General features: G+C 40.6%; 1 protein-coding gene across 8 annotated transcripts in view; it reads left to right on the forward strand.

The window, feature by feature from the left end:
• Nucleotides 1-25,457, forward strand: part of ADAMTSL1 (ADAMTS like 1) — a 399,489-nt gene that overhangs the window by 299,784 nt on the left and 74,248 nt on the right. For all 8 annotated transcript variants that reach the window (XM_064642565.1, XM_064642564.1, XM_064642566.1 and 5 more), the window contains 2 exons: nt 4,490-4,791; nt 11,245-11,374. In XM_064642565.1, the coding sequence (XP_064498635.1) occupies nt 4,490-4,791; nt 11,245-11,374 (432 nt within the window). The remainder of the gene's footprint in view (nt 1-4,489; nt 4,792-11,244; nt 11,375-25,457) is intronic.

Genomic DNA, 25,457 nt, shown 5'->3' on the forward strand with positions numbered 1-25,457 from the left:
TCTGAAAGGGGCATTCATGTGAACATGAATAATAGTTTATAAAAGTGTGAATAGTCCTTGCAAAATTGAGCTGGGCAAGCAGTATCTACCCAGTGTTCTTGTGTGGGTGAAATTCTGTAGACAGCTTTTATTCATTTATACTTGCAGGTCTGTTGGATGTGCAGCCTGAAGGCTGGACTGTTGTGTGTTTCACAGTCTCCATATTTTTCTATGGAATGCTTTACATACAAACATAGTAAGTTGGTTTTGCTATCATATTAAAATTTCCTTAAAATATACAGTGATTGTAGCATACTAGAAAAGCAATGAGCCAAAACCAGCTCAACACAACACCTGCAGAAGTCCACTGATATCAGTGTCATTACATTTCCTTTCTTCATATTTCTAGAATACATTATGCAGCCCATCAGAGGCTAATGTGCATATGACAAATGGTGCCACTCTCCCTTCAGCTGAACACAATCTTGTATAGATTCTGAAACCTCAACAGCTAACAAGAAACCACTGAAATATATAGAATGCCTCTTTTAAATCCAGAACTCACTATTTTTCAAGGGGGTTCATATCATGGGAATAGGTTGCTGGTCCATCTCAGTAGAATGCCCACAGGCCAAAGAAACAAGTACAGGCATTTTTCACACCCAATTTTTCACCAATTTTTCACAACCAATTTTCTTTAGAGAGTTTTCCACCTTCTATTCCAACTCTCTACCTTCTCCAGGTTGAGAGCACTGCCACCCATGGAGATGCCCATGTAGGCAGGGGGTGACAGGCAGAGGGGCCATTCAGCCATTCCACGTCTGTGTGCCGTAATGTAGTCAGTGTTCCAGCAGTTGCGTAACAGCAGACATGGTCAAGTCAGTCATAACCAAGCAAGGTCATGATTTTCCCTCGTCCTAGCTTTCACTTCTCTACCTCGCACTGATCTCTCTAAGACAGGAGCAACAGATTCCTCTTTAAAATATTCATCAGAGCTCTCAGAACGCACTTGCTTCTGTATTTTTTCTTTATGGGAGAAGCATGTTGCCATTTCTGCTCTGAGTAATAAAAGAAGATGATCTTTGATTCAATGGCAACATGATGATCTTTGATTCAATAGCAACACTGTGATGTATGGCAAGAGATAGGAAATACTCAATATGTCTCTGAGGAAAGAGACACCTTTTTATTTTTCATTTGTACAGCTGTTAACACAGTTGGATTCTGCCTGACAACTAACTACTACTGTTACATTACTACAATGAGTTATTGCCTTTGTCTAATTTACTAGGGGTATTATTATAGGGACGATTATTACAGTGGGATTTAATTAAACAGTATGTAATGACAAATGAAAAACCTCCATCATTTCCCATTTTCTAAAAAACTACTTCTCATTAGATTTGTTCCACTACTTCCATTTTCCAAGTAGGGGTTAGCATACAGAAATGCACAGTGCTGTGCAGTGGATGATGAGCTATATGTGGAACAAATAACTAAATCCATGGAACTGTCCCTTTCTTATTCACATACTTTTTGTGGTTTGTGCTCACCATTTGGCAACGTTTATCATTAATGACAACACAAAGATATTTGAAAGCTTTTGTAATTTCCTGGTTTTGGGACGATGGAAAATTCAGAAACATTGTATATTTATATTATTCATTTGCATTACATAAATATTCCATTTCTAATGTAATGGAGATTTTTTTTGTGTGGTTTTCTTGAGTTTCCCCTCTTTTTTTCTGCTTTTAACTCTCTTGATTTTAACAATTCTGTCTTTAACAGCCAACAGTTATATTAGAATGAAATTATGTTTCCGAAATTATTACTTGAAATGTAGAAATTGAGCCCAGATAGCTGAATAAAATATTTCCTGAAGGTGTTCGCGTTTTCGTTATGAGTTGCTGACTAGGGTGAAATAATACAACGTGTGACATTTATAGATCAAGCCTCATTTCAACAAGGATCCAGACTACTTTTAGCAATGTTCTTACTTTCCTTTTGTGTCCTCTCCTTTTTGTTCCTTTGTTTGTATGTGTGATATGTGTCGTGTAAATATTCTGAGTATTTGAGGTATCTCTGGTTTTCTAAATGAGTAATTTTAATACCTTGCAAAGTATCCTCCCTCCTTGTTTGGAATACAGCAGGTCTTCAACAAAGCACAGTTAGACAACGATTCACAACGTTCAAAAATATAAGGAAGACAGCTTCTGATGAAGACTGATGAAAATCAGGGGCTTTTTTTTTTTTTTTTTTTTTTTTGTATCTTGATTAGAATTTCTACCTCTTAGTTGGTGTTGGTCCGGTTGAGAAGCTATGTATTTTAACTAGTCAAAATATCTGTCACAGTGGCTGGCATGAGCCATTTAATCTCTGACAGGAGATTTTCCACATCAGAGAGCAGTTGCACAGTTTTAGAGAAAGCAAGATGAGTGGCCCACCTATAGTGTTAAAGAATATAATCCTTTCAAAATCCTTTCTTGTTTCATCTTTGAAATAAGACTGAAAATGTCTCAAGAGGAGAAAACTGGAATCACTTTGTGTCATCAGTTTCTCAAAGGCTTTGCTTGTGAAAAAAAATTTGCAGTCTTTGTAGCAGCATGAAAAATAATTTTAAAAGTTACAATAATATCTACAGTTTATTTCTTTCCTTTCTATTGCTTCCTGTGTATAGTTCTAGGAGTGAATGTCAGGGTTGAAACAAGGTGTTCTAAAGACGCACAAAAAGTGGGTAAAGAGATAGATGCACACTCTCTACTGAAGCAGACTGTGCTGTTCCAGTCAGGGATCCTGGTATATGTGTGCTGGGAAAGCACCAAGTACCGTTTTAGGTTTGGGATTTTTTTTTAACTTCAGAGTGAAGGGTAAGTCCTTTTGTCAATTAAAGAAAGGCAGTGAATTAAAAAGAGAAGTGTGTAAAATTACTTCCAAAGATGCTGATCACAAAACTAAATTTTCTTCCTGTCAAGCTGTTTGTGGGATCCCAAGGTGAGAAATGAGTTTCCTATAGCCACAAGTAGCCCAGATCATAGAAGAGACAGATGTATATTCCCTTCAGCTGTAGGCAAACCTGTCAAAGTCTGGTGTGGTTTACTGAAATAAAGCCCAAAGGGAGAGGAATACTGTCAGTGATAGCCAGGTTTCAATTGAAAATACATCCCCTGTGATTTATTTGATAAATTCAGCTAATGCGTATGTTTTCTGTCAGACAGTAGACCCTAGCACAAAAAGCTTTTGGTTCATTAGATTAGCACTAAAAAATATTGGTGAAGAAAACAACTTACTGAATTTGCAGGAGCTAGCTAAAGGGAAAGCATTATCAACAGAGATTGTTCCTGTAAGGTTTGGTGAGAATCAGTGCCAGATTCAACTATTTGCTTTTCTATTCTAGCCCTTAAAGTATGACTACAACCACTGTCTTAGAATTTGCCCATGTCAGAAAGTTTGGAAGAATGGCCGATGGAAAAGGCAAGACAGTCAGATAAAGCTATCTGAATTACCCTGTATTCATTATTTTAGTGCTCTCATACCACTAACATCAGGTATCTAAGAATAAATGCAGGTTGTGGAGTGCCCAGAAACTACATTTTCCAGATAGATTTAGGAATCAGCAGAGTTCAACATGATCTTAGCAAAACACATCATGTTGCATTACTGCAACAAGGTAGTAACGATGTGATATAGAGTTGAATGTGAATCTCATGTTTGATATAACTTTGAGCAAAATGCTAGGTCAATTTTCAGCACTGACATTGAAAAAGCAGTGACAACACAGAAAAAGAAATTATTCCATTATTGAAGAAAACAACAAAAAATGGAATTCAGTCTGTCTGTTTATTGTAATGACAGCTGCAGGGTGATTATACTAAAGTATATAGAGACTTTCAGAAGCAAAACTTTGGAGCATGTAAGGGTTACTAATCAGTGAGACAAGCCAAAGAAATCCACAATAGGAGTGGAATGAGAGGAAAATTAAGTGTCCTAGGGAAATAAAACAGACAAACAAACAAAAAGCAGCTAAAGAATTTATGAATTCTTTAGCTTTTACTAGCTTCAAATTAAGACTTCAAAAGAGTTACTGTGATACAGGAACAATAATTGAAATTATTTTCCATGTAATACCACAATTACCTGACAACAGCAGCCTGTTCAGTACTTACTAGTGAAAAAATTATGATAACAACTAAAGATGATCTAGGTTGAATACTTGCAAAAGGTAGCTAGTTGAATCATGATGCACCTTGGGAGATTGCTGGATGCCTTGCACTGAGATGTTTTAGGATCAAAGCAGGTGCTCAAAGGGTTTTGTCTTTCTTGGATATAAGGAGACCCGCCACTGAGTTGTCAACAGCATGTCATAGCTTCTATGTGTATTTTATAATATCCCTCTGATGCAGTGAAGCATTTTTTTCCTCATTGAACAAAATTTCGCCTGGACAGAGCTGTACTGCGTTTGGTTCCCTGGATGTATGTGGACATAACTTGCCTTACTCTCTTCCTCTCACAGGTTTATTCCTGAGGCTTGGTCCACCTGTAGTGTCACCTGTGGAGTAGGCAGCCAGGTGCGGCTTGTGAAATGTCAAGTGCTCCTCTCTTTCTCTCAGTCTGTGGCTGACTTGCCCATTGATGAATGTGAAGGTCCCAAACCCGTGTCTCAGAGAGCCTGTTACAGTGGTCCCTGCGGTGGGGAGGCAACTGAATACACCTCAGAGGAGACTGAGTTTTTGTATGGCAGCTTGCAGGAGTTTGATGAGCTCTATGACTGGGAATATGAAGGCTTTACAGAGTGTTCAGAGTCCTGTGGAGGAGGTAGGTGCAAAATGTTTCCATGCTGGATTTGCTTTCCCTCTTTAAGTGTGTGCTTTGCAATTAATACCCATGGACACGGTGCTTTGCTATGGCAATTTAGAATCATAGAAACATCAAGGTTGGAAAAAAGACTTTAGGATCATCAAGTTCAACCATATTTGAAAAGGCATGGATAAAAACTGTAAAAAAACCCATACACACAACATATTTCAGCTCAGGACTTTTGGGCCCTTTTGGACTGAGACTGTCACCAAGAATGATCAATGTTTCCTTTGTCAGCTGATCTCTCAAAAGGCATTCACCCAGAAAAGCTGAATGTTAAAGGGGTCTGGTGATGCAGTCTAACAATCAAATGTCATTTTTATTTTTTATCTCTTGAGTTCTTCTGTGTGAGTACAAACATATGGAAATAAATTGTCCTCCTATAGCAGATGAAAGAAATTGTTGATATTTTAAGGGCTCAGCTGTCCCCTAAGTCCTATCACTAAGTGACATCAGTTCAAATCACAGTGCAAAGGAAAATATGGCAAAAAAGGCACTAATGGTATGATAGTCTGAAACTAGCAGGCTTGACACTTGGAGTTTCTCAAAATCAATCAAGGTCTCAGGTTCCACATGTTATAGACTATATTAACACACGCTTCTCTGATATCCTTTTTTTCCCATGATTTTATCTCTCTAATTCTGAGAAATATGTTCACTCCAATATTTTTTTAAGTTTAACCTAAATTTTTCCATCTGCTATCTTTTTACATTACAAGTTTTGGGCTATTTGAGAAAGGTGTACTATACATAAATACAGAATATATACTGTAGAACTGAAAACAAGTCAGTGTTTTATTAAAGGCTAAAAGCGTGATCTGTACAGATTCACTGGGAATCAGTTACAGTCTTGAAAAACACAATTAGTAGAAAATATTGCAAACGTTTTCTATGCTTACTTTTAGTTTGTTAATGGTAGTCAATGTTTACAGCAGTTCACAGAGAGCTGTCAGACCATTGACACTTTTGCTTTGTTTCTTACACAGAAAACATGTAACTCACAGACACTGATTTGAGAGAAACATTTTTCTTAATAAATTTAATAAATTTACTCTCTTCCAATTGTCAGCAAAAATTTTCATCCAAGATTTCTTTTTGTCTAACATCAACTCCAAACTTTCCAGATTAACACATGCTAAGTCAGGTATTTTTGTAACCATAGGTGCAAAAACTGGTCAAATTAATTTTATTGCTTTTGGAGTCAGGGAGATGAAATACGATAGGTGCAGAACTAACCTTTCACCTCCTAGGAGCAGCAAACCGAGGGAATGAGTTAGTCATTTAGTCTGCTGTTAGTGGCTTCATTTCCTAGAGCTGTCATCAAATGTCATGTAACAGTTATTCTATTCTGGTAGATATACACATAGATATTCTCATTTGATGGTATTTTGAAAGAGAAACTGCCTAGATTACACACTTTTTTACTGTGATTTCCTATTGACAACTGATTTCTTTTTTTCAGGGAAAACGATTTTAAAGAGACAGCTTTTTGTTCTGATAATATTGTGCAGTAAATAATGTCTCAAATTCAGTTACTTGGCAAATAAACTTCCTGAAGTTCATTTACCTTTTTAAATATCTCTATGGAGATAATACTGTGGAACTTCTAATGTATAATCAAAGGTTTTTATATTCTCTCAGTGTTTGTTTCAAGCTTGTAACCATTTGCTACATTGACCTGTTCGAATAGAGGGACAGTTGTTATCAATATACTGAGTCACACTCAGTGTGAGATTCAAGAGGAAGCTGAAGAAAGTGATTCTGAGCAGATTTTTTGCTACTGGAGTAAACCAGATTTTTTTATTTTTTTTCACTCCAGTTCCTGGCACAAGCTGTTTGAGCCAAAAACTGTCAATACATAGTTTAGCCACCACATTCACACAAGAACCTTTTTCTTTCATGCCTATGCTGTCAGGCAAGTTTACTGGTCCTACCAGTACCTTTCAAAGGTAAAAGGAAATTTTAAGGAGTGGAGTAGAATCCTTGTAGTATAGACAAAAATTATTGGAATTACAATCAGAGATTACTTAAATGACAGATATAAGCATGGGGAATAAACTTACCGGGAGGTTTAGGGCTGGTTGAATACTGCAAAGTGAAGAGCAGTAGTATCAGAGTTCGGCTATATGAATTTGAAAAACAAAACCATCAGCCTAAGAAAGAGAGAAAATGTTGAATTCAGTCACATTCAGTCACTTTTCAGTAGTCAGCATTGAAACAGACAATGGAAAATTGTTAAGGTAATTGATAATAATTTATCAAAACCTTGTTAGTGACATGCTTCAGGGAGGAGAAATTGAAGATGTGGAACTACACTCAGTTAACAAAATTTTGGTGTGAGAAGAAAATACGGAAGATGAGTGAGCTGTATACCTAGCAAACAGAATAATGTTACTGGCATGTGTCAGGACTGGGTGGTTTCTTTCCACAGAAATTAGAAAAGCACTTTCATGGTTTCCATACCTCTGGATCAGCAGTCCTTCTCTGGATCCCTTTCCCCACCCTCGACGTGGGGGAGCCCAGTTGTGGTTCCTTCTCCATCTGAAGAACCATTCCGACGTCTTGAGGGACAGGGAAAGGGGACTTCAGGGACAGGGTTTTTCAGGCCCCGAGCCTGGAGGGGAGAGGTGCTCCCCCCTCCCCCCACCACCCACGTGGCCCCATGGCAGGCACAGAGACAGCACACCGGGCGTGGGGAGGAGGCAAGAGAGAGCGTTTATTGTTGGGGATGTCACATTTATAGGGTTAGGGAGAATCACAGGTTAACCAATTAGAAGTCTCAAGGGGTTTACAGGAACACCCAATCACAGGAAAGGGTTAACAAGGACCAATGGGACACCTCAGGACACCTTTCTCAGGACATTCCTGCATGGGAGATAACAGTTGCTGTGGGGGGTGTTGGGAAGAAGAAACACGTGTTTACAAAGAGACCACAAAGAGCCATCCTAAGACATGTTCAAACAAGTTTCTCATCAGACTTAGTGCTACATCCCACCCTTTTTTATTCCTTAAAGATGAATATGTCTTTATTGATATATGGATTTTAAATTTACCCCATTCTCTTAGTGTCTGAGGGTGTCCCTATAAAACAGAATTTAAAAATGTTTTTATTGATGTATTCATAAACAAGTTTTTCACTTACACAAACTTCCAATTTACTGCTGAACCAAACAAACTACTTATTGCTGTTAATTTTAGTTTCATTAGAGTCCAAATGGTTGTTTTCTTCTGTTTCTCGGAGGCAGTCCTGGTGTCCAGAGGGGCTGCGGCGGCGGCTGCTGCCTCGGCCACATGGTGGGACGTGGGGGTGCTGTGTGCGGCAGGAGCAGGGCGCAGGCGGGATCGACGGGATCGGCGGGGGCCGCCAGCAGCGCCGGGGTCTCGGCGGGGCGGCGGTACCGCGGGTGTCCGGTCCGGTCTGTTGCGGGGCGGGGTGCGCCCCGGGCGGCTCGGCCGGTGGGAGCTGGAGCGGCGGGAGCGGGGCCGGCTGATGTCGGGGCTTCCCCAGAGCCGCGGCGCGGCGGGGCCGGCCCGGGGCCGGGAGCCGCGCAGGGGGATTGCTGCGGAGCTGTTTCTAGCAGCTTTAACCCTTTTTTCGCCATACTGGCGTGGTAACTATCTTTCAGGTTAGCAAGCAGTCTTATTAGATGACTTGCGGATGGAATTAAATATGTTCTTTAAGCTTTCTTTTTCTCTCTTAAAGAGGCATGCACGCTTCTTGTAGTTACAGGTTTACAGGGGGAGAGGTTTAGGGAGTATGCCGAAGTCTGCTTATAAGGGAATATGCCGGGTCTGCTCCTTACCTGAATGTCCTCAGGAAGGTTGAGGTATTCAAAACAGGCTGCTCTCTTGTGGTGATGCCGTCTGCTAATACCTTGACGCTTAGACTCCGGTCCACCGTTGAGCACAAACTACTCCCGTTTGTGCGTTAGGATTGGTTATATCTTCACAGAAGAGTTCAACCAATCTTGGCCTTCACCACGTGGCACCAATTACGGTGGATTGAGGGGGATTGGGGAAGACTTCGGGGCGTCGGGGAACACAGATGTCGCACCTGCGCCTTAGGAATCACCTATCTTCATAGAAGAGTTCAGTAAATTCGTTTCTTCACACGGTGGCACCAGTTCTGGATCCCTTTCCCCACCCTCGACGTGGGAGAGCCCAGTTGTAGTTCCATTTCCATCTGAAGAACCATCCCGACGTCTTGAGGGATAGGGAAAGGGGACTCCAGCGACAGGGTTTTTCAGGCCCCGAGCCTGGAGGGGAGAGGTGCTCCCCCCTCCCCCCACCACCCACGTGGCCCCATGGCAGGCACAGAGACAGCACACCGGGCGTGGGGAGGAGGCAAGAGAGAGCGTTTATTGTTGGGGATGTCACATTTATAGGGTTAGGGAGAATCACAGGTTAACCAATTAGAAGTCTCAAGGGGTTTACAGGAACACCCAATCACAGGAAAGGGTTAACAAGGACCAATGGGACACCTCAGGACACCTTTCTCAGGACATTCCTGCATGGGAGATAACAGTTGCTGTGGGGGGTGTTGGGAAGAAGAAACACGTGTTTACAAAGAGACCACAAAGAGCCATCCTAAGACATGTTCAAACAAGTTTCTCATCAGACTTAGTGCTACATCCTTCTCTCCTGGTTTCATCAGATTAGTCTTGCTGTCAGGCCTGCACAAATATTCCATGCAAAATAGAGACCAGTAATTTGGACACGGTGCCGTTTCCCATCAGGTAGAGAATCACCTCTGTTCTTACAGCCAGGACAAGTCCGTTCTGGAGAATCCATATGCCTCTGTTTGCACAATATTATAACATACTCACAGAAAAATGTTTGAGATGGAAAGATAATGAACGTGACAGAGTAGCAAACATCTTGTTCATATATATAAATTTCATTTATATCTTTTCCTACAAATAAATCACTGCCATTTGCTGTGTTATTTTAATAGCTTATCCTTTTTACAATTTTTCTCAAGTCTTTTGGGTGATGACTGGAACAGAAAAATGGCTTGAAAATATGGGGTAACCTTGTAAGGAAGAAAACTCACAACAGTATTGGTTGACTACAGGGACTTTGGTAATTTTGATGTTGATGTCCATGTCCAAAATATCAAATTTCTTTCTTTTCTTTAGTACCTCAGATGCAGTGGAGACACTGCCTAACCTTTGTCAGAGACATGAGCTGAATAGGTTTACACACACAGGAGCCAAAAAAATTGGTTAGTGTGCCACTTTTCTGTGGACCTCAGCCTGTACTGAGATTAAGGGAATGAATCCATGAGTAATTTCAGGAGCATAGGAACTATGACCAGCTGCAGCACTTTGGTTCTGTTGAATAATATGATATCATTGTTTACCTAATGACATGTGTGCTGGCATTAGAAACAGCAAAAGGTATTGTCAGCTCTGTGACACTGCTCTTGGAGCTGTTCAAGCTCTTACAGCACTCTTTTTTTTGTGTGTCTTAAAAAAATTGTGAGATGTTTTGGAAAACTAATTGTTAGGTTTGAAAAGATAAAGTAATTGTTATGAGTTCAGCTAATATTTTCCTAACTCAGGAAACAGGAATGAATATAAAAAGCATACCTTCACTTTGTTTGAACCCCTCTGGATTAGATCCCCACAGATCCCGCTTTCCCCGGGGGGAAGTAGATCCTCTCTCACCAAGACCTCTTCCCTATGGCATGCTATGTTGCAATCCCTGATTTTCTAGCTTTCTAACCTTGTGATTAAAAGAAACCCTGTAATATTCTTACTCATAGGAAAAGTGAAACAGAGTAACTAGTATGCTGAAGAGTACATAAGGAATTTGGAATTACCAAGGAATTCCTGAGTTAAAATGTAATCACCAAATCTTCCAGTTTCTCTCTTAGTCCCAACAGCTACCTTTTTTCTTTCCTAGCTCTCAGATACATCCTGCGGGTTTGCGTCTTTAGGTTTAGGTGCAGGTCCGTGGATGAAGAAAAATAACTGAGAACTGCTGAATTGTCTGGCCATGTTTTACTTTACTTTTGCACTTAAAGCAGTCATACTGTTGCCTAAAATATAGCATAGTGAAGCCAAGGCCATCTTCACACTTTAGCCTACTTGTACTGACAAATAAAGTGCCTCATTGCACTCTTAGGGAAAAAATGAGTCAGTAGAGAGCACTAGACAATTTTCTGTCCAGAGGAGGTAAGTGAATGAACTCATGGAATTTTCAACTGCAATTGAGAAACCTTTCAGAGACACTGAAAGCAGTAACAAGTCTACAGCTGGGGCTGCAGCCCAAGAGCTGCCAACGCTGGGTGTGAGGATCACTTTCCCCACACACTGCAGCCCTGCTGGCCCTATTGGACCGACCTCTGTCCTCGGCTGCCCCTGCAGGTGTGGAGAGCTGGCTGTGACCATGCTTTGTTGTGTGCAGGTGTCCAGGAGGCTGTGGTGACCTGTCTGAACAAACAAACCAGGGAGACTGCGGATGAGACACTGTGTGTAACCAGCCGCCGTCCTCCACAGCTGCTGAAAGCCTGTAGTGTGGACCCCTGCCCCCCAAGGTAGGCTTCTTATGTGGTATCGGCAGGCACATGGATTTTTTTCCAGATTTAAGAGAGACGTGATCATTGATGAAATTGAGAAACCGATCTTTAAGTTCCCCATGAATCTGAGACCTCTCGGGACAGGGATGCTTAGATCTGGGCTTTACTGAAGTGACTCCTGAAGTGCAGGAGTAAAACATGCAGATGAGAGCCTGAGATGGCTCCCCAGGTTGCACTACCACAGACTCAGCTGTCTGAGCTCAGCAGATCCGTGTTGCTGCCCTGGGGCTTCTCTTTGCTGACATGAAGTGAGTGGAGGTGATGTGAGTAAGTAAAACTCTGCTGCTTGTATGATTTAGCAGATCTATGCAACCATGTCACTGTCATTATCACAGGGCCAGGGTTCTTTGGTCTGGACATCACTTAATGGATTTTGAGGAATCCATGGCAAAAGCAAAATAAATACACATGTGGGAATGATCGTATAGTCTAGTATGTTGCCCAGAGCCTTTTAAATAACATTAGCAGTACAAAAAAAAGGAATTTTAAGTTGTGCCCCCACACTCTATGGTCTTTCAATCTGGAGGCACACAGTGCCTCAAGCATGCTCTTTCTTAGACTGCAGGGTGCTTACAGTCATATTGACCAGGAAGTACAAAGCAGCAGTAACTTCAAACTTCAGACTTGCTTGCATATTCGAGTTCTTCAAGCAGTTTGTGGATTGCCTAATACCCAGAGTTTTGTCAAGTTTAAGGAGACTTTTCCAACCTCCTCTCTCAGAACAGATTTTGTAGAACCTGTTCCTCCCTAGCCTCAGGCAGCTTCCACAATTATGACCCTAAAAATACTAGATCTTTGTTTGCAGAAGTTCACATCTGTGTCCTCTACAATAGAAAATAGGTGTCATGAGGTTCTTGAGGTTTGTTTAAATGGGGCCTGTCAAGTCTTCAAGATGTACTGTATACATGTTGTCTTTTTTCCCAGCTGTACACAGGTGTATTTACACTCTCGTAGTGCTGCAGCAGATTTGAAATACATTGGTGTATAATTTTGGACTATTTAAAACACTCAGGTATCCAGGTGGTAGATATTGTTTGGAGTGTATATGAGTAGGTGTATGTATGCTTTATAATACAGCAGGCTACACAGAGGTATGTCTTTATGAACAATACCGGATTTTTGGTAGGCAAAAAAGGTTCACATTAAAAATCAAAGATGGCATCAAATACGTCCAGAACAAAAGAAGAACAAGGTCAGAAATAAGTTTGGTTGGATGATCAGGTTTTTGAGTCTGTGACAAGCAGAGCCAAATAGGCTGACACTTTTCACCAAAGCATTACATGAATTCCTTATGAGGATAGTGCAACACTGACTTTGTTAAATTGTCTTTATTGCTGGAAATAACACACAAATATTATATAAATGTTTAAAAATAACTTTGTAGGTGGAACTCTTGTGGTAATGGATAGGTAGCAGTGTCACTGGAGCTGAGAGTGAATGGTAGAAGATTGATCAGCCAATGATTCTGGCATAGAAAATAAATACTCGGTGGTTAAGAAAAAATGAAACACACTTATGTAGTATTTATGTGAGTTGCTGTTTCAGTTTAAAGAGACTGAAGTGTTTTGCTAAAGAGGATGAGTTATGAGGTAGACCAAAATCCTCTCTCTCAGCAATTGTAAATCTGAAATTAAGGGGCTCCAATCAAGGAAGTATGGAAAAAGGAAGAAATAACAACCCTTTATTAAAGAACATATGGATATTGGCAGAAGCACAAAGGAACACAAAAACAACTAAACAATAATCCTGTACCCAAAAGTCCCCTTCAAAAAAAAAGGAAGCAGTTCGATACTTCTCTGTCCTCTAGCGCCATTCTAACCACGGCCGGCAGGGGGCGCTGTTGGATCACTGGAGGAGCAGAGCCTGCAGTTGCTCAGCGTTGGCCGGCAGGGGGCGCTGTTGGGCTCTGGCGGTCGCTGTGTGAGGCCCTGGAGCAGGAGAAGCCGAAAATGGAGATTTCCCCCTCCACCGGGGAGGGGAAGGGGAAAAGGGGGAAAGGAGGGCAGTTTCTTTCCCATGAAACTCACGATGTCTGTGGCTGGCTGTGGTTGGGACTCCCCCCTTTCCTTGCTGAGCACAAACTCTCCGATGGAATCTGAGCAGGTCCGGCTGGGGACAGAGCAGACCGTAGGCAAGCCAAGGCCAGAGAACAGCCAGATGACCAGGTCGAGAGCAAAACGGCCTCAGAGCTTTTCCAACACACCCCTTGCCCCTGTTAAGGCAAAAAGTGAAATACTCCTTTCCAAGGAGAGGAGGGGAGAAAAACTCATCCCCCCAGCCCCCCCTACACACACCCTAGCCTTAGAGAGGGCCGTCAGGCTGGAATGTAGTTCTGCCAGCCAGCTCCTTTGTGTGGGTCAATCACCCAAGGCAAAAAAACTGTCCTCCACATTAAACATCCCTCCCCGACATTGCAGCAGAGGAAAGAAAATTCCCGTTTGGTTTTTTAGAACAAGTAAACCCATGACAATTACTTATAAAAGTAATCTGAGTGTGTGAATACTTCTTGAATTCATCTGTGTGGTAATTCATAGCACTGTGGTAACCTTCCTACCAGAGTGGAGCTAATTTAAAGCAACCTTGGGCAGGTATTTCACTCCATGGATTACAAGATGATCATGCTGTAGGTGAGAATCAGCCTGTGAAGCAGAGATGAAAGGAGACTGATGCAGACGGGGAAGACTAAGAACCTTAGTCGAAGGTTCGCTAAGAACCATCCCTAGGGCTGCAATTGAGAAAAGGGGAAATGACTCTATTCCCTGTATATACAACTCCTCTCCTCAAGCCCCCTCAGTCTGGAGGAAATCACCTGTCTGCAGAGATTTAAATGGCACAGGATTAACAGCATGTATTCTGAAAAATGGCTCCTCTGCTAAGAGCAAGGAGGCCTGAAGATTTTTTATGTGTCTCCCAGGCATGCTGTGACAGGATAACTCCCTTATTTTCTGCAAGCTTCTGAAGTGCTATGGCTGCTAGTAACACTGTATTAATACAGTATATTAAATAGGTTTCACAGAATATTCTGAGTTGGAAGCAACTGACAAGGATCAACTCTTACATTATTGGCCCATACAGGGATCAAACCTATGACCTTAGTAAATCAATAGTATGAGTGTATACAGATTTTTTCTTTATAATCATTAATTAACACAGCCTTAATACCTAAAAAAAAAAGGCTTTGGGGCTTTCTAGTTCAAGAAATCTTGGTCCAAGTGTCTGATGGGAATTTAGACTAAAATCCTGTCCTTATGAATGCTGATGAAGGCGTTTCTACTCACTATGAAGTCTAAAAAATTGTGATACACTGTGACTGTGAACTTAGATCTCTTTATAGGAGTTTCCAAAATCTGCGAACCATTGATACTTTCCAGAGCTCTTGCTGATGACTTATAGGGAGAGCTGGCTAGTCTCATAGTGTTGGCTCTTCTCTCTGTTTTCCAGCTGCTAAAGTGCATAAGCAGAAACTAAAAATATAAAAAAAACACTTTCTTAGAATGTTCTTGATCTGTAAGTGACTGTTGGAGCATACAGTTGTTGTGGGTAGAGGAGGCAGTCTCAGGAAAAGGCAACTGACATGGTGATGAATGTCTTGGTAGACAAGGAACTGTTGTCCACAGCATGAAGAAAAAGCTGAGAATTCTTGCTCAAGAGACCAATAATTCTGTCCTGATATATTTATAGAAATTATTCCAGTGGCATTTCTTGAACATAAACAGCCCAGCATGCTTAGAATTAAATGCTTATGTCTAGAATTTAATACAGTTCAAGATCTTGTTTAGCTTAAGAGGGAGAACATTTAAATATTAGAACTTCAAAGCTTAATGCTGCTTCTGCTACAGACATTTTTGTTTATATGTGACATTTTCTGTAGCCTCTCAAAAAATTAGTCATGTAAGCCATAAACAATTGTTTTAATATAGAATAATAATTAATGAACAATTGTTTTAATATAGATAAACAAATATAGATAAAAAAAAATGTTTTAATGCAGATAAACAAAAGCATTGAACCAGAGGATCTCAGCAGCCTTTCTGGAGGCATCAGAAGGCATGCACCCCAAGACAAATACTGTAGAAATAGTCAGCAAAGAGTAACTTCATCCTGGTTTTGTTTAATCATTCTTTGCACCCTTTAGAAGAATGATACTAAAGGGATCTGCACTGTTACTGTTCATTTTGCTCCCTACTGGGGATAAACTAGAAGACTTCATTACTCACTTAGTACTTTATCTTGAAATTAGTCTGTGATATCATCATCCTTTTCAATTCCTAATTGCTCTGGTCTCTCTTGGATCAAAATGTGCTAAAAGCTGGAATATACTGGCAATAGTTCAGATTTATGAAAACACTGAAAGGTGATGGTGCTTGCACAGCAGCTGAGAGCACTTTATAATTTCCATTGAAATTCTGGCTTAATATCTTACCATATTACTATTCTGGGTACATGGAAGAGAGACAGAAAAACTAAACCACAGAAATCTATCTTTAGATATTCACAGGTGTATGGAGTCAGCAAAAATTTTTACAGAGGAAAGAATAAGAATTCGGAAGAGTTGTACACAAAAATTGGAAGATTTCATCCATATTCAAATCTCAACTGAGTCTTCTGTGGTTTCAGATTTTGTTGAGAGTTTTTTGCTTATTGCTTCAAGAACAATAGCAGAAAAAGAGTCCAGTGCCTTTTCTTCTGGAAAACAGTATAACAAAATTTCCTGGTATGCACTGCACTGAGAAATAGGGCACTGCAGAACTGATCACTGAATTGGGAGCTGATAACTGACTTTCAACACAATAGGTACAGAGTAAAATTTGTTATCATTAACTTGGTATGCTTTTGTTTAATTCTTCTATAAAAAGGATACAGCTTGTTTTGATGTACTGGGAGACCCAAACTGCTTTCTACAGGAAAGAGAGGACTGAAGACTATGAGCATTGTAATTCAGTCATTCAGTTACTTAGTTTGTGTAAATCAAGCTGTATCACTTCCAGAATTACATAGCAATACTTGAGCAGAGCACAAGTATTTACTTCTCAGAAGTAAACTCTGAATAGCTGTTCAATGTCTAGAAGTTTCTTCTCTAAGCAAAAAAAAACAAAAGGGAAGATCACTCAGTTTTGCTAATTGCTGTGTTTGTGTTCTAAATTACTAAAAAAAATATTAAAAAAACCCCAAACAATTGGAAGAACCCTGTTTCAAAGTTGGCTTTGCTGTTTTCAACAACAAAGTGATTTGCAGCCCAAATGTGTCTTTTTCCTCAGCCTCCACAACCCAAATTACAGAGGCAGTCATCATCTAATCAGATATGATTGCTCTTGGTTATAACAGCAATAGCATGAGCTCCTCACGGTGAGCCAACAAACTCTACCAAAGGGCTGAAAGAGAATGTTGTAACTGTGTCATTCATTATAACTGCTCAATAGCTTGGTCAATGTGTGTTGAAAAGATTTGGGAAACATGTATGGAGTAGTGGAGAGATAAGCAAAGCAGCGAAAGCCAGATGGCTGAAAGTGGAGGAAATTCCAGGCAATTTCTACAACTTTGTTCTTGAATACTTTCAAAACTGAACTTGTGTTCCTCTACAACAAAGAACAGCTGAATACCACAGAATGAGGAGGGGAAAAAAAAAATAGAAAAAGCAGATGGTTCTAGGAATAGCACAATTTCACCCCAACATTCTCCCTTTACTCCTTCAAGCCTCTGCTGTTAGCAAGAAATGATAGAAAACCATCTAAGCAGTCCTGATACCTGACCAAAGATTAAAGATAGCCTGAGTTAGTCTGGGGTTTAGCTCATTAGACAGTGTCTTCTTTTTCTGTTCTTACTTTTTTATCTTTTCTGTGTCTGCTTGTTTTGTGGTTTTGTGATAAATCACCTGTTATTATTTTAACATTTATTTGGTGAATGCATTATTGTCCATCTGTTTTGCTCTATTTCACTTCCCAAATAAAGTAAAACTATAAAGGAGAAAAATATCAACATGTTTTTCAGTGCATTTGGAGACATGAGGCATTAGGTTGGTGATAGGTCAGACTTAGTGTAAGACATGCTTCCATGAACAATCTGAAATTAATTCAAACTGTGTGGAAGGGCCAGAGCTTTCTCTCATCCATTAAAGGTGACCTCTATTGGAAGAGTGTCGATGCAGATGTGGTTTGCATTGGTGGAGTGAAATATTAGAGCATCTCTATCTAATTCAGAAAAAAGGTTAAAAGATTTGCATGTCTACAGGTACTGCAGTACAGCCTTACTGGCAGGGGATACCAGTTCTTGTTGTGTTGCAGTTTGTTTTTTTTTTCAGAGTCTTACAAACCACTGGCATATTTTTTAAGTGGGTTTCATTTAAGTCTGTTTTTAACTGAAGTGCATTTGAGAGCCTTTTAAGGTAGCCCACAGAGCCTCCTGGGATCACAGTCCACAGCTTGAGCCAGTGGTGGAATAGGTTGCAGAATCAGACATCAGAAAGAATATGCTGCCAGACAGGGCAGATTCACCCCTATTTGAAGCCTTTAGGTTTAGAAACAGCTTAAACAGGAGTCACCAAATCATAATCTCATTTATTGCCTAGGTTTACTATGCTAAAGACAGGCCTGTACAAGGACATCTAAACAGGCTGCCCTCCTTAGGCGGCTGTGTTGTGCTGTGTCTGCATTACCTGATTGCCTACACTCCACTACTGTAATAGCACCCTGGCCTTAAAACATATTAATCTGTGGCCTAAAACCATTTATCTTCTCTCCCCTTTTCTCTAATATAATCTTCTGCTTTGTGCCCTTTTCAGTTGTTAAGAGATTGTCCAAGATGTGTCTGACAGCCCACCCTTCCCCTTTCTCACTGATTGTATTGCCTGTGGTGGAGTAGTAGGTGCATGCTCCTCAGTATCCCTTACTCAACAGCAGCTACAGTGAAATCACCAAGAAGACACCTTTCAGCTATGTGTGTCACATTGAAATGTGAAGGAAAGTAACTTGCAAGTTGCAAGGATCAGAGGAGTAGCTCTGGAGTCTCCATCACAGCCTGCCTCCAGCTCTTCTAGTTTAAAACTTCAGAGGTCCTCCCCAGCCATGTTTCTTTTTTAAATAATGTGATGATTCCTCTGTTAGATATGATGTCATTAATAGACATTTTCCTTTGTTTTGGGTTATATTCTGCACCAACTACTATGTTCATAAAATATTACAGTGCAATTGCAAATTAATATTTTAATATAACTTATACCGTATTTCCTTTTTCCTTCAACGAGTGGTAGATCATGTTTCTTATTCAGAATACTGTATACTTAGATAGATTATTTTCCTTTACACAGATGTCCAGGTCACAGATTGCTCCAAGTTAGTACACCCTTGTGTTGAAACAATCTCACTGTGCCATACCACAGTTTTTTTATAGCTTGGTTTGTGATTAGTATTAGCTTGAACTAAGACTGGGAACTTACTGAGTCCCTCTGCAGAGAACAATTTCTCTTCTTTTTTTCCTGGCACAGTTAATTTTCTGGGTTTAGTGATGTTAATACAGTCCACTTATTTCCACCCTTCTCTTTACAAATGCCTGTGCAAAACAGAACTTAAGATTCATTGCCAGTTGATATTTTTCAGTACTTAAAACAAATATTCTCTCACTTCAGCATTTCATATGTTAGCTTCTACTCCTCATTTTTTTTCTCTAAATTTATTCTCAATTTTCTTGGCTATTAATTTACTGCCTAAACAGCAGGGTTTCATTCCCCCAAGAAAGCTTTCACAACAGCAACAATATAGAACATGTCTTTCCTCTGGTGCCAAATGTGAAGTCAAATATTTTGTAGCATAATGAACAGGATTAACTTTTGCACTGCAGCATTAACATACGAAATAAACTATAAATGGTTGTTGGCTCCTTTCAGATACTGGAAGGCTGCAATTAGGTCACCCTGAAGCCTTCTCTTTTGCAGGTTGAACAATCCCAGTTCTCTCAGCCCTTCCTCATAGCAGAAGTGCTCCGTCCCTCTAATCAGCTTGGTGGCTTCCTCTGGACTCGCTCCAACAGATCAATGTCCTTCCTGTGCTGGAGACCCCAGAGCTGGATGCAGCACTGCAGGTGGGGTCTCACCAGACCAGAGCTGAGGGACAGAATTACCTCCATCAACTCACTGGCCATGTTGCTTTTGATGCAGGCCAGGATGTAATTGGCATTCTGGGCTGGGAGCTCACATTGCTGGCTCAGGTCGAGCTTCTCATTCACCAGCACCCCCAAGTCCTTTTCAGCAGAGCTGCTCTAGATTTGTTCATCTCGCAGCCTGTATTGATAGCAGGGTTTGCCCTGACCCAGGTGCAGCACCTTGCACTTGGTCTTGTTAAACCACATGAGATTCTCATGGGCCCACTTCTTGATCTTTTCCAGTTCCCTTTGGATGGCATCCCATCCATTAATATAAATATAAAATATAAATATAAAATTCAGTATAAAATACAGGATCTGGATATGCCCCTAGAACAAAATACTGTTAAACACTGCCTTCTTAACAGTTTGTTTGTCTCAGTTTGAGACAATTTAGAGGGGTGGAGATCTTAGACAGAAGTCTCCTGCCTCGAATTCAATACCCCTGGTTTCTCCAGTACAGAGAGAGAGAACAAATACACCCCAATGTAAGTGAAAAAATAACTCGTTACCAAGAAGAAATGCCAATAACAATACTGATAGAACTGGGTTAAATCAACTGATGAGGAGAAACTTCCCAAGTCCGGCTCACCAGACCAAACCGAGATGGTGGCTGCTCTCCCCCACCCGGGAAAAACACACATGGCCACAGGACAGAGACAAAATGGGCCACCCTTCCATATAGCTTCCCTCCTCCATGCCTGGAAAAGCTGGCAAGAACAGTTGGAGAGTCAGTGTTGGCAGGAAACAGTGGCTAGCTGGGATTTGATACCGGCAGGCACTTGCATGGCACTGGAGTGAGGCTGCAGTGCTGGTACAGGCAGCCGGAGAGAGGCTGCAGATCCCCCAGGTGACTGGAAGGACCTGCAAGACACCTGTTGGATCCAGTGATGACACTTGGTTGCTGCAATTTTGATGTGCGTTGGTCAAAGTGGTGGTCACAGTCCAGATCCATTAAGGTGGTGGTGGAAGCCCTGGTGGTGAGGGAAGCCCTGAAACTCAGTGTTATATATGCTCAGGTTCAGGTGGGAACACCTGTGGTACCTCCCCTGGGTCGAGGAGTTTTACACTGGATGATGTAATACTGTGAGTCACAGGATGCTTCAGGAGTCTTTGACACCTGCTAAGATGATGCAGCTGTGTCTCAGGTCAGTGTGGCTGAGTCCATTGTGGCCCATTATGGCTCATCAACAAGAGATGAATACCTTCAGGCTGGTGTGTTGTGGACGACGGGAAAGTATCACACGATCACAGTATTGATCATGACTAATCCAACTTTATTGCTGTAAGCTCCATGCTTATAAAGGTTAATAATTAGGCTCATTAATATTCCAAATACAAGCTCATCATTGGCTCCTAATTACCTAAGTTATATTTGCGCAAATGCTGCCTCTTTCTCATGGCTATAGTTACTTTATTTACTATTTGCTACTTTCTCTACCTTTCCCATCCTGTTGCTCTAATTTTTCTATCACGTATGCAGTTTCTTAAACAATACAGCTTCACAGCAGACAATGCAGCCTTGCAGTTTCTTAGACAAAGCAGTTTCACAAACACACTGATCAGTGACCTTCTAATAGTTTTCTTGCTTTAGCGTGAGACCAGCGGTATAGAATCTTTAATGTGTCCTCTCTCTAACAACCAGGTTTCTGCAATATCTTCCACACTGGTGTGAATGTTCCTGGGAGTTATCCCAGCTGAGTCATCTGTGTAAGGAAAAAGAAACACTGCCCCACCTTGCAGGATTTGCCTCTTGCTTATCTTGTTTAACACCCAGCTTGTAGCCTGAGGTGTCAGATGTGCACACCTTCCGCACCTGGCCTGGGTGGCCACTCTGCGCATTGTTAGCAAAGCACACACCAACAAAGCACACTGCTGATGGAGCCATGAGCACCAATAGTCCAGTCTCTTACAGCACTGGAGCAGTCACTGCAGGTAGTCTAATGTTTGAGTCATTAATTACTAATAGTTCAGTCTCTTTAAAGAAGGCAAAACACCAAAAAGCCCAAAAGGCATATTTGGTGAAAAGAAAAGCTGGATACCAGAATTTTTATGTAACCCAGAATAATGTTGCAAGAAGGGCATTGAAAGGAAATTCAAAGCAGAATGTAAGAGAACATAAGCAGATATGGTGAGTTTCCTGAGTTCAATCACAGTACCATATATATAGATATATACCTAAGTTCTACTGTTCTGCCCTCCCCCACTTAAAAACTAGAGAAAAACCATATATTCCTGAATTTGAGTGAAGTGTGTTTGTGTCTTCTGCACTGGTGAAATAGTTCAGGAACAGTTCATCGTATTGAAAATACGATGCCTGCCAGGTAAGCAAGACGCCCATGTTATCTGCTGTTTTTCTGGCAGTACTGCTCATAAAACTTGTACTTGCTAGGGAACTACTGAAGCCCACTCTGAATGCTGAAGCCTACTGTTTTCTGAACACAGTTTCATTCATGAACCTGCATGCTTTGTCCATTGAATCTGGTGACATCTCCTTTACTTCTTCCCCACCCTTGTCATTTCAGCAAAGACTTCTGTAGATTTTAAGAGGGTCTTGTTACTCTGTGGGACAGAATCTCATGTTCATGAATATTGATCTTACAGCTTGTAAAGTCAGGCTTTTTGTATTTTATTTCTGTGCCGTCTACATCCATTTTCAACTATCTCATTTTTAAAAAGCTTAATTTTAAAAGAAGTTTCAAATTAAAAATTATCAGCTGACTGCACATCTTTCTCACCTGCTGAGCTTTTTCTTTTTTTGTCTTTTGGTGTCTGTAAGCTTGTTGATTTCTCCTTCAGGAATAACTGTTCTTCTTACATTTTCCATATGGCATAAAGGCAGGTCTAAAAAAAAGGTGTTGGCTTATAAGACAGCCCAGCATGGAAAGCACCAGTGTGAAAAGAGCCAGGGAGTCTTCAAAAGAAAGCAGCTGTTGTGGGCAGCAGGGTGTTAAACTGTCTGTCATGGTTTAAACCCAGCTTGCAGCTAAACACCATGAAGCCTCTCACTCCCCCCCCCCCCACACCTCAGTGGAAGGGAGAGGAGAATCAAAAGTAAAATTTGTAGGTTGAGATAAGAACAGATATCAAATCATAAATAGAATATAGTAATAATTAGAATAAAAGGGGAAAAAAATCAAGGAAGAACAAGTGATGCACGATACAATTGCTCACCAGCTTCTGACCGATGCCAGATCCCATCCCTGCACCCCAGTCAGCCCACCTTCCGGGTAACTTCCCCATTTTATATACTGGACATGACATTTTATGGTGTCAAATATCCCTTTGGCCATTTCAGGTCACCTGTCCCAGCTATGCTTCCTCACACATTTTTTCTGAACCTCCTCACAGGCAGAGCACAAGACATTTGAAAAAAGTCCTTAAGTTAGGATAAACACTATTTAGCAGCAACCAAAACATCAATGTGTTAACATTATTCTCACACTGAATCCAATCAGCAGTTGAGAAGAAATTAACTCTATTTGAGCAGAAACTGGGACATTGTTCCTCTACTTTGCACAAGAACCATGTAGACTGAGGTGCACACATTATTTCATAAATTGGCAGTTCTTGTGTTTCTGCATTGCTTCAATGTAGATTGAGGGCAAGGAACATTAACCCACCCTGCTGTAGTTCCCAAGATGGGTGTTCCTCCATGGATTCCTCATTCAGCTTTTGCTGTCTGCTATTACAAGTACAACTTGTGCAGTTTCTGTTCTATTCCTGAAACATCCCTCTTCTGTTTCTTAACCAGCTTTACAGCTTTCCATCTTTACACTAATTTACTCTGATCCTTAACTGTTCAATTTTTGAAAGAAGCTATAAAGGACCTATTTTCATTGTATCTCACATAAAATATTTAAGAACCTCCATTTAAAAAGTTTCTGCTTTAAGCATGAGCCCAAATCTAAACTGACACTCATTTATTTTATCAAATGTAATCTGATCTGTGTAGCTATATTAAAGACAGCCTTTGCTATCACATATCTCAGTGCTGCAGTTGTCATACAGAGTAGAAGTCGTGTGAAGCATTTTTCAGTAGCCAGTATGTCTGCTAATCCCTCAAACCAATTCTCTGTCAACCCTGTTCACTTACCTGAAGCTGTCTTTTCACATTCCTCTGTGGTTCATGCATTCTGTATCTGTAGTAGTTCCCTGAAGACCCACTGGACAACCTCCCACTGTTTTGTTGGCAGAAAAACATAAACTCTCTTTTCTGTCCTGCTTGAATAATTAATGTTCTGCGCCTTCAACTCAAGGGACAGCAAGAATTTTTTAAAGTGTGGAACAATATGCATGTTGCTTGGAGCTTGTCAGAAGGTTACTCCAGCAACCAAAATTGTCGTTTGTAGAGTTTCTGCATATTCCATTTACCCTCTGTACTTCTCTGACTTCTGAGTTCCTTCTCTATGTTCATCTCTTTGGCTCTGTTATATAAATACTGGCTGCCTGCCATGTTCAACTGTAATGAGCTGCAATATTAGTTGATATTGGTGGGTTTACAGAATGAATGCAGACTAGTTCTTTCAGCTCCCAGAGCACTTTGATTAAACCTTTGATCTGCTTATGTGTGTTGTCTGCATATCTTTAATGGACTTCCTTCACTTGTAAGGAAGATGCTTTTTGGAGAAAGCACCTCACTGTCCCTTTTGCACAACAGTCCTCTGAAACCTTTCCTGCCTGTTCAGCTCCCTTGTCACAGTGGTGATACTGAACAACAGATTTTGTCAGGCTGGCACCAAATAACACTAAGCATGAATTGGTTTTGTGTAGTTGCCAGTGATGATTTAGAAGTACTTTGCCTTTTCTTTTCTTTTTTTAATTGAGTATTAACTTTTTCAGAGTTTACTTAAATTTCACTTTTCTTCTGAGCTGTATGTGTACTGTATGTGTATTTGTAATGTTCTCTCTAATACAGACTGAACCATAACAGTAGGGAGATCACTTCCTACAGAACTCAGATCCCTGTTTAAACACCAGGGTTGAGGTGTTGGCTCTCACGCTTCATTTCAAAGGAGCAGTCTGATTTTACTGTGAGTGTTTTAACATCTGGGTGAAAAAATTACTTGTACTTAAATTCTTAGCTTTTGAGTCCCTTTCTTGAGAATTCTTTGATTATAAAGTCAAGAACTGACTCAGGAGTTCTCATCTTAATCCTGTAGCTTCACTCCAAGAAAGTGTGCTACCTAAACAGGACGGACAGTGACTCTTTCTGCTGTTCAGAGTTTAAGATCACATTTTGACAGGGTATTTAAGACATGACAGTGAGAATGCTTACTCAACAGAAGATATATCTGCAAAATGAGCCTAAAGAAAGAGTTTCAGACCTATGAAACAGGAAGCTTTACCACAAACACTGCTCCAGGTTTATAATGGGAAAAGAAGGGAGGAGATATATGGGCTCTGAGCAGACTTCTCAGTCTTCAGGGTCCACTGGAGGTTACACAGATTGGCAGAGGATAAGAGAAAGCCAGTATTGACATAATATGTGATTTACTCAGTCTCTTGTATGTGCATATACCCAGCTGCCTCACAGCCCTTGTGCACTGAGAAATGTCTTTATGCAGGCAGCTGTCAGATGCTAAGTAAGATGTTTCCAGGCAAACCTTTCTCCACATTGATGAGTGTTTATTTTAGAAATAAGAAGAGTTCTTTTCTATCACTGTCACATGGTTTAACCACATAAAAATGACAATAATTTCATTTTTTTAGAACTAGTTTGGAAGGTCTTTTTGTAGAATGATGTTTACTTTTCCTGTGCAGTATTCAATTTTCTTGGCAGTGCTTGAAGGGAGTCTGTCAGGATTAAATCGTATATCCCTAGAAAAAATTCTTACAACACCTGACACCTTAGAATGATTTGGGGTTTAATGTATATTCTTTGCATATAGGGCCTAATCCAAAGCTG

The sequence above is a fragment of the Pseudopipra pipra genome, chromosome Z, assembly GCF_036250125.1.
Source record: "Pseudopipra pipra isolate bDixPip1 chromosome Z, bDixPip1.hap1, whole genome shotgun sequence".
Lineage (NCBI taxonomy): Eukaryota > Metazoa > Chordata > Aves > Passeriformes > Pipridae > Pseudopipra > Pseudopipra pipra.